Source organism: Chionomys nivalis, chromosome 18, assembly GCF_950005125.1.
Source record: "Chionomys nivalis chromosome 18, mChiNiv1.1, whole genome shotgun sequence".
Taxonomy (NCBI): domain Eukaryota; kingdom Metazoa; phylum Chordata; class Mammalia; order Rodentia; family Cricetidae; genus Chionomys; species Chionomys nivalis.
The window spans coordinates 47,502,985-47,512,588 of record NC_080103.1 but is presented as its reverse complement, the minus strand read 5'-3'; the positions used below and the strand labels follow the sequence as shown (position 1 = coordinate 47,512,588).

At 42.8% G+C, this 9,604-nt stretch overlaps 1 protein-coding gene across 4 annotated transcripts in view; it reads left to right on the top strand.

Moving 5' to 3' along the window:
- The first annotated feature begins 321 nt into the window (after positions 1-321).
- Rap1gds1 (Rap1 GTPase-GDP dissociation stimulator 1) overlaps positions 322-9,604 on the top strand; it is a 123,404-nt gene continuing 114,121 nt past the window's right edge. For all 4 annotated transcript variants that reach the window (XM_057793531.1, XM_057793530.1, XM_057793529.1 and 1 more), the window contains exon 1: positions 322-507. In XM_057793531.1, coding sequence (XP_057649514.1) covers positions 504-507 — 4 coding nt within the window. In that variant the 5' untranslated portion in view covers positions 322-503. The remainder of the gene's footprint in view (positions 508-9,604) is intronic.

Below are 9,604 nucleotides of genomic sequence, written 5' to 3'. Positions count from 1 at the left end.
GACTTTAGCCGGGCCTCCGCCCTGTAGGTGACAGCAGTCAAGCTGAACGGCGCCCGTGCACAGACCCACGCCCCCCAGCGAGCTCAGAGCTCGCCGGTCGTGGGCAGGAGGCGAAGCTGGCCTCACTGAGCATGCTCGGCGGGGAGGGCGGGGCGCTCGGCCGCGCGTTCGGGAGGGCGCTGCTCGGGAGGACTCGGCTGCGCCTCGGCGCCCGCCCGCCCGCACGGCCGCACGCTCGCTCCCTCGCTCGCTCGCAGCCGCGCCCGCCGCAGGCTGCGCCCGCCCCGCCCCACCCCGCCCCGCCCCGCCCCCCGCCGCTCGTCCCCGCCGCGGCCGCGCCGCCCGCAGCCGCAGCCGCTGCTCCTCCCCGGCGGCCGCCCCCCGCGGGTCCCTCCCTGGCTGCGGGAGACGCGGAGGTAGAGGGAGGACGCCGCCGCGCCGCCCGCCCGCCCGCCCGCGAACCCTTCGCCTCGCCCTGCCGCTCCTCGCTCTGGGGGAGGAACATGGGTAAGTCCTCCCCGCCGTCACAGCCTGACATTTTTTTTTTAACCCCCTTTTTCCCCTTCAACGTGCTGCAGGCTGGTGGAGCATTTTCTCGTGCAAAGTTGCCGGCTGGCCACCGGTCGGTCGTCGGGGTGCCGGGCGGCGGCCCTCCCCGGGGAGCACGGGCGCACGCGGGGAGCCGGGCCGGCGGGGTCGCGCGCGGGGTGGGGTCGGCGGCCGGCACCCGCGCCTCCCCTCCTCCACGCCGGCTGTCGGTCGCCGGGCCGCGCGGGGCGTCCCCGGGGCTGGGAGGCCGCCGTGTCGCTGCGGCTGCAGGCTCGCTCCCACCGCCGGCCCGAGCACTTGGCGGAACTTCCTCCGCCGTGGGCGCGACCTCTCCCCAGCAGCCTGCCTGCAGCCAGCCGGCACCGGCGCGGGGCGAGCCGGCAAGTTGGTCGGGAGGGCGACTTCCAGCCGAGCGCGAGAGGGGACAGCCTCCCAGGCAGAGGTGGGGACGGACCGTGGGCCACGCGAGGCTGGCGGGAGCCGCTAGCTGTTGAATTTTGTGTTGGGTGACAGCGGTGTGCACGGCGGGCTCGAGCGGTTTTCTTGATTTGCTTCTTCTGGCTACAGTAGCAGGGAACTGTAAGACATTGTTACACATTACGGAATTTACACGCTGGTTATTCTTTCCCGGCTCCCCCTGCCTAAATCTGCATAATCTGATTCTAGTTCCATTGTATAGAGTTAATCCCCAAGAGATTGCATATTTCAGAGCAATCAATGCTTGATAAAACGGTATATATTTGAACCTGAAATTGTCATTAGATACTGCTTAGCTGTGTAGACTTCCAAAACACCTGATAATTCTGTCCTGTAATTAAGAGCGAAAAGTTTCCTTTGATAGTAAGAACTCAGATTCTCTTCCCAGTACAGGTTCCCCAGTTTGCTTCCACTCTTGTCTGCTGTAATTTCCTCTTTTTCAAAGTGGCTTCCTTGGCGTCCCTCCACTGGGACTTTCTTTCCCCACTCCTCTGTGCAAGTTATTTATGAGTGTGCTCCTTTCATCTGTCAGGAGCGTGCTCAGCGCTTGTTCAGGGGTAGGCCCCGGCAATTCTGAACCCTCAAGGAAGTGTCTGAATCTACACATGATGTGGTGCTGTGGTAGGGTTTCCCGGAAGAGCTAATGCCTGGAGCTTTGAGTCAGACCTTTTGACGGTTCTGTAGGAAGAAGGCGGTTGGAGGAGGAGGAGGAGGAGGTGGTTTGAATGAAGAAAAAAAAAAAAAACTATGACCCTGAATTTTATGTTCACTTGTTTTTCTTCTAATTGAATACTGCTGATATTTCAAGCTTTTTTTTTTTTTTGGTAAAAACAGGATTATCCCATTTGTAGTCCCTTTCTCTAGGAGTAGAATTTTTAATGAATGCTAATCCAGATTACGGATTAAAATCTGCATGTTCAAAGGATTTTAATTACAGGTACAGGTTTAGTGTAGAAAAAGTCTTTTTTTTTTCCAGGTGAGATTTAGTTCAAACTCATTTTAACTAAGCCATCAAAATATTGAATCAATGTTTTTTTTAGTGGGGGAAATATCCAAGGTCTGTTGTAAACTAGGGAATAAAAATACTCAAGACAGATTAAATTATTTTATCATTTTAACGTCTTTAATGCTCTTGCTTGATTAAAATTAAAGACATGAGAAGACGCCAAATAGAAACCCATCTTATTTTGAAGCTCCTCAGACCGCCCCCCCCAACACTTGGGGTACCTTGTCAGGATTCATTTGGGCACTTACGTCATCTCTAATGGGGTTATTTGTATGTTTTGTACATTTACTCTTGAGTTCAAGAATTTTACACCTTAATTTTTGTGTCTTTTCTAGCACTTTTCACATAGTAGGTGTTCAGTAAAATTTGGTCAAATTATTCTTAATACTGCCATTTACTTCCAGCTCTTGAACTTGAAAATGTAGGCCTTGAACAAATACGTGGATTGGTAGACACGGCTGTATAGATGAAGCTGGAGCAGAAAAGTCTAGTTGTAAGGCCTTTCATAAAAAAAAAAAAAAAAAAAGGTGTCTTGGCAGTATGGGTTTTGCAGTCAACCTTAGGTAAGCCATTTCCTTCTGCATTGCTATTTCCAGTGGTTAAGATGTTTTTGTATGGTCAGGCCGTATATAAAATAATAAAACATTGAAACCTTGGAAGATAATCTTTATTTGAGTCAGTGAATTTATAGCAACTCCTAAGACATACTAATTAATGGGAATTACTTTTTAACTCTGTCTTTTAAGTAATAAGGTGTATTTATTTTAAAGATTTTTTTTTTGTGTGTGGCCTTGGGGTTGAACCAGGGCCTTGTGCGTGTTCGAGCCCCAGGTGGAACCCTTAAAGGATATTTTTATGACAATGATTTTTCTCCATAAGAAACTAAGGCAATTTTCTATGTAGCTGTGCAGATCACAGCTATTACTTTGTGTATATGTTATTATAACCCAATATTGATTGACAATCAAGCCAATGGAGTGTACCGTGGGGAGGAGAACAGTGAGTAAGACAGTCACACTTCGGGGTTCTTAAAATTGTAGGAACTGTATGGCCCACAAATAATGGTAATGGAAGTAAATGTGTGAGTAGCGGGTAATGGCACACATCTCTAGTGCCACCGCATTGCAGGACAGGCGGAGAACAGCAAAGGTTCATTAGTTACTCTCCTAAAAAGTAGAAATGAGACTGCTGACTAGGAAGAGGGGGATGACGTAAGGGAAAATAGGTAGGAAATTTTGAAAAAGTTTCTAGGGTATGATTAAAAAGCCCCATTTAGCGAGAGGAAAATTACAGAAATAGTGGGTGACAGAGGTGAAAAAGTATTAGCAGTTACCGAGCAGCGGTGGATGTTAAATGCGGAGCCCAAGAGTTGGGGCTGTTGCTGTCATCTGGCGATAATGGCAGTTTCACAGTACTGTCTCACACTTGTTTGACATTCCCTTTTCTTAGGTCTCTATGTCTTAGGATAGTGCAGTTTTTTTCTTTTGTAGTATCTGTCAATGGAAATTTTGGTTTAATGTTTGTTTTGGAGAGAGAAAAATCATTAAAATCAGCAGTACAAAGTCTGTTCTGATCATAAAACTTTGATATTTGAAATTCAAGTTTGAAATATACCCCGTATCTCTGATGTCTTACAGTCATTCTTGTCTGTGTGGGATGGTTTTTTGGAGGCAGTTTCTCAGTAACAAAGCAAGTTTGTGAGCTTTGTCTAAATGAATGGCCTACAAGGCTCTTTCTGAATTGGACTCAGATAGGGACTGTGCTCAAACTGCAGAGGGATAGAATTCTTTGGGTGTACGCCACTTATGTAGTATTGGTGCTTGAAGAATTCCTGGAGTTAAGTCAAGGATAAGGATAGTGATGATGGGGATGGTTAAGTTGGCCTACTAGCTTTCACTAGCAATGTTTGCAAATTCCAGAGGCTTTAGATATCTCTTTAGATTCCCTCTCTCTCTCTCTTTCACACACACACACACACACACACACACATCTATCTATCTATCTATCTATCTATCTATCTATCTATCTATCTATCTATCATCTATCCATCCATCCATCCATCCACATACACCTTTGTATCTACCAGATCATTGGACATCAGTGTATGAAAGTTAATTGAAACTCATTTGAGTTCAATATATAACTGGGATTTATTTTTAGTGATTATTGATTTCCTAACGTGATTATATTGTATATTCACCACATAGAAGTAATAATTTCAACATGAATAATAGTAAAAAAGTAATGATTTGCATGATATAAATACCTACTTTAATGTCGTATCTAAGTGCCTATTGATTAATTTTCAATGATGATTTTAATAAATTTCATAAAAATTAGTGACCATGCCTCATGGGCCAGAACAGGAGTCTTCAGAATACCATAAGGTGGTGATCACCAGTGTCTGATGCCAGTAATCTTGCTGCACTTTATATAATTTCAAAACCTTTTCAACAGTTAAATAATTGGGTGACACTCCATATTTTATCGATTCAAAGAAATAATTTATCTAAGAGGATAAAACCTTCTAAAATCTTGATTTTTAAAGTAGTTTTCAAATTTTAGCTTGCATAAGAATTGTTGGGAGAGCTTGTTAAAAAAAAATGACTGGGGCAGCCCATGCTTCTGATCCAGTAGGTTTGCGCTGCTGAGACAGTCTCAGGTGATGCTGTATCGGGAATAGCACCGGACAGCTCACGCTTCTGATCCAGTAGGTTTGCGCTGTTGAGACAGTCTCAGGTGATCTGCATTGGGAATAGCACTGAACAGCACACACTTCTGATCCAGTAGGTTTGCGCTGCTGAGACAGTCTCAGGTGATCTGCATTGGGAATAGCACTGAACAGCACACACTTCTGATCCAGTAGGTTTGCGCTGCTGAGACAGTCTCAGGTGATCTGCATTGGGAATAGCACCGGACAGCTCACGCTTCTGATCCAGTAGGTTTGCGCTGCTGAGTCTCAGGTGATGCTGTATTGGGAATAGCACTGGACAGCTCATGCTTCTGATCCAGTAGGTTTGCGCTGCTGAGACAGTCTCAGGTGATGCTGTGTTGTGAGTGGGAGCGGCCTGGCCCGCTGTCCGGCTAGCTTTACCCGAAATAATTACACGGAAACTGTATTCTTTTGAACATTGCCTGGCCCATTCGTTCCAGCCTCTTATTGGCTAGCTCTTACATATTGATCTAACCCATTTCTAATATTCTGTGTAGCACCACGAGCTGGCTTACCAGGAAAGATCTTAACCTGCATCTGTCTGGAGTGGGAGAATCATGGTGACTGCCTGACTCGACTTCTTTCTCCCAGCATTCTGTTCTGTTTACTCCACCCACCTAAGGGTTGGTCTATCAAATGGGCCTAGGCAGTTTCTTTATTAATTAACCAATGAAAGCAACAGATAAAAATACAAGACCCACCTCCATCAATGCTGTATTGGGAATAGCACCGCCACATAGGAGAGGCTGGCAGACTTTTTCTGCAAAAGGCCATATGGTAAGCATTTTAGACTTGTAGGCCAGGAGGCAAAGTGAAGAGTGCTAACTGAAAAGAGAAATACATGGTGAAAGAAAGATAAACATCTGCAGCCTTTAGTGGGATTGAAAACCCGGCAGCATTGATTGAACACAGCTTGTAAAGTACAAAGTGCGAAGATTGAATTGTTTTTAAGTATTACATCACAATTAATTACGGTTCTAACTTATTGTCCTATCAGAATTGATCGCAGATCTTCACCCATTAATGCAGATCTTGAAAGCAGTTTTATGATTTTTGTCTTTGAAGTTTTTTTTTTTCATAGATATTGCCAGTTACGTACAGTTTCCTTTCTTTCTTATTTTGGATGTGTCGAGGGCTAATCACAGGGTCCTGTGCTCTACATATGTTCTTAATGAACATATTTCTTGTATGTGAGGCATTTTGAGACTTCTTCCCTGTTCTCTTGCTATGTCCCAATTTGCATTCAGATTAACTGCTTCCAATTGAAAACTCAGTGGGAGCTCCTGGTGAGCTTGGGAAAAGCTGCAGCTGTAGTTTGAACTTGGAAATGCTACCTGTTAAGTTTTGTGAATACGTGGAGAGGTCTTAGAGGTCTTGGTTAAGGGCTGACAACACAGGAACTGCACTAAAGAGATCAGTTGCTACTTCTGATTTAAGAAGTGTCCAGATGGCTTTACTGTAATGGAAATTTCTCATTATCGGTTTTACTTTGACTTCGAGATGAGATGCATTAAGAAACATCACATCTGAAAGGAAATTAATTTTCAAAGACATGGGTTGTGCTAGTTATCTTCCTTCCTTCGTTCCTTCCTTTCTTCCTTCCTCCCATCCATCCATCCGTCCATCCACTCTGTCTTTGCTATTTGTAATGAGCACTTCCTTTTGTTCAGATCATCTTCTGTGCCTGATTTTTTTTTTAATTAAAACCAGTTCGCTAGACTTTCTTACGGTAATGCAAGTTGAGAGTTTTCAGTTTCTTCTTTGATAGAGGTGGACAGAACCGACAGCGGGTTTGTTAAATCTGTGGGTGCAAATTAAGTTCCCTACTTGTGGTACGGTCAAATGATTCACTGGATTAACTGATTTTCTCCCCCAAATCCTGTTAGTGAAGAACAGTCAGCTTCAAAGAGTGTATGTTTTAAAAAATAGTTTGTAAGTTAACTAAAGTAGCCTCTTTGTGTTCCTCGTGTATCTTTACCAGCTAGTTGTAACACATCTTACTAGACTCCGCTTCCAGTTATATAGGATTAGCATATTACAAGCTTTGAAAATACTCTTTCATATCATTGTTCTATGTAAAAGCTTTATTGCATTAAATTCTTAAGTAGTTGGGGATTGATTTTTTGGGAAAACAAAACAACCAAACAAACAGAAACCAACTGATAACAGGTAACTTACCATGAGCGTGGAAAAATTCCCTCAAAATCTTTTGGTTTAGTTTTCAGCTGCACTTTGCTATTATTCCAGTTGGCTGTGATAGCATTACAAGCTCTTGCCCCCACGCCCTGCTTTTTAGGATGCTGATCAAGCTCGGGTCTTGAGTTTTGCAAATGAACTTGTTCCTGTTGTATTGACTTTTCTTGGGGAGGCACAAAGGAACATCTAATCACCCCAGATTGATATCCAGGAGAGACCAAAGGTCAACTTGGTCAGACCAGTGAGTTTGTAGGGCTTGCAGATTGAGGGCTTGCAGTAGCATGCATGGTTCTTTCCCTGTCCCCACAGCTGCATCACTGCCAAGTCCACCCTGTCATGATGGCTACAACGTGGAAGGCAGCATCATAGGGACCTGCTTTCAGTTAAATCTCTACCCTTTATACTCCTGGCATCTGAATCTCAGGTGACTTCTGACTCCCTAGGGAGTCCCAACAGCACTAATACCATCACTGGTACCATAGACCTGGCTAGCACTGTGTTGTTCTGTTCTAGTTGCCATAGCTACCAGGGGCAAAGCCCAGGATGGAATCCTGTTATACCTAAGGAAAAAACTGCCACAAAGCACCTCCCCAGACCCTAAAAGGCTGTTTATTCTTCCATAAGTATCTTGAGATTTGGCTGCTGCAGTCAAATATAATTAACTTACCATGGGTAAGTAATTTTTTTTTTGCCTGAGTAAGAAATGTGCCACTTGAAAACTAACTTGGTTTGCATCCTAAATTTCATGAAGAAATTCTGCTGTGACAAGATATTTTGTTATCATCATCTCTTTGATTATTGCTATCCTGTGCATTGGGGGATGTGATGGATATCTGGTGATACTGATATATACTATATTTTTCTAGTATAGCTACAGTGTTAGTGTATAATTATGATTTGCTATCCACGCAATGACACGATAATCTGCGTAATACCAAATTTCTTGAAAGCTTAATATTAGAAGGTAAGATGGTCCTCAAGCTACAGTGTGCTCATATTGACCGGTAGAACTCTGTTGTAAGTAGAAAATACAGTAAGTTAATACTTCTAGTCTAACTTACCTACAGAATACTATGGTAACCCGGTAAACTATAAACTATCTCTTATTTAGCTTTAGGTCCATGGTACTGAGAATTAGTATTGTACTAATGTTCACTGGCATGGGAACAAATCAAAATTCACTGTATGGTTTGTTCTCCAATATGTATTTCTTTTACCTGATCCTAATGTTAAAGCATAGAAATTGAAGCATATCTATAAACTTCTTGATTTGACATGGTTGTCAGACTGAAATGGTGACTTCTTTTTGTTATTTTTGTTTTTGTTCTTTTGAGATAGGGTTTCTCTGTAGCTTTGGAGCCTGTCCTGGAACTAGCTCTTGTATACCAGGCTTGCCTGGAACTCAGAGATCCACCTGCCTCTGCCTCCCCAGTGCTGCGATTAAAGGTATGTGCCACCACTGCCTGGCGAAATGTTGACTTCTTAAGTAGTCTGCAAATGTGGCTTCACTGGACCTGCATTCTTACATGACAACTGATTAGTATTGAGTGGAGAATCCTTCACTAAGGCTGTGTGGCGATAGACTGATAGCATAGATTCATTTAAGGAATCAAATTGATGTTAAACTCTATGAAGTTTTCATCATATTTTGTATCCTGCAAAGTTGACTATTCAAAGTTGACTTATGAAGTTATATGAATTCATGGTATGTGGGGTTTCTATTACTGCTTCTAAATTACAAAAGATTTGATTGCATTAAAATGAAGTATGGTTGAACTTACTTCATTTTGAAAATTAATAAATTTAAAATTAAGAAGCTATGAAAATTAAGTCATACAACTAGCCAATAGCATAGCTGTGATACATAGTTATGAGCTGTAATTAAGCTGAATTTTCAATTGACCAGAATAATTCAGAGGAAGAAAAGATTTATTCTTGGCTTTTTCATAAGCTGTAATATAGAGGTTTAAAGAGAAGACTCAGTGTTTAAGTATACTTCTTGATCTTGAAGAAGACTCAGTGTGGTTTCCAGCACCCACACAGTGATTCATGACCATCAATAACCGGATATAGGGCATCCAGTGACTTCTTCTATGAGAACCAGGCATGCACATGGTACATCCATGTCCATCATGTGTATCATGGACATGGTACATATGTTCATCCAGGCAACACACCATAAACATAAAATAAGTCTTAAAATAAGATTAAAAATGACATCTGTAGTATAACCTTTGACAAATTACTTGAATTCTTTATATACTTATTTTTGCCGTAAAAATACTATCACTATTGAATAAGAACCAAAGAATAGATTAGAACTGAAAATGAAAAGTAATGGAGCTTGTTTCAGAGCAACTGTGACACATTGTAACACAGTGTAACACACTGTAACACATTGCGACACATAGTAACACACTGTAACACATTGTAATGTTGTAACACATTGTAATATTGTAACACATTGTAACTCACTAACACATTGTAACACATTGTAACATTGTAACACAGGGACCTCCAAGCTGAAGCACCTGATGAGAGCTTCACTATCTCAGACCAAGTGCTACCGTATACTTCCTTTATTTTGGGATTTTGAGCATTAATTTTATTTCCTAGGGAAAATAATGGGATCATCAGAGTGTTATAGAGCTATTAGATTGTTT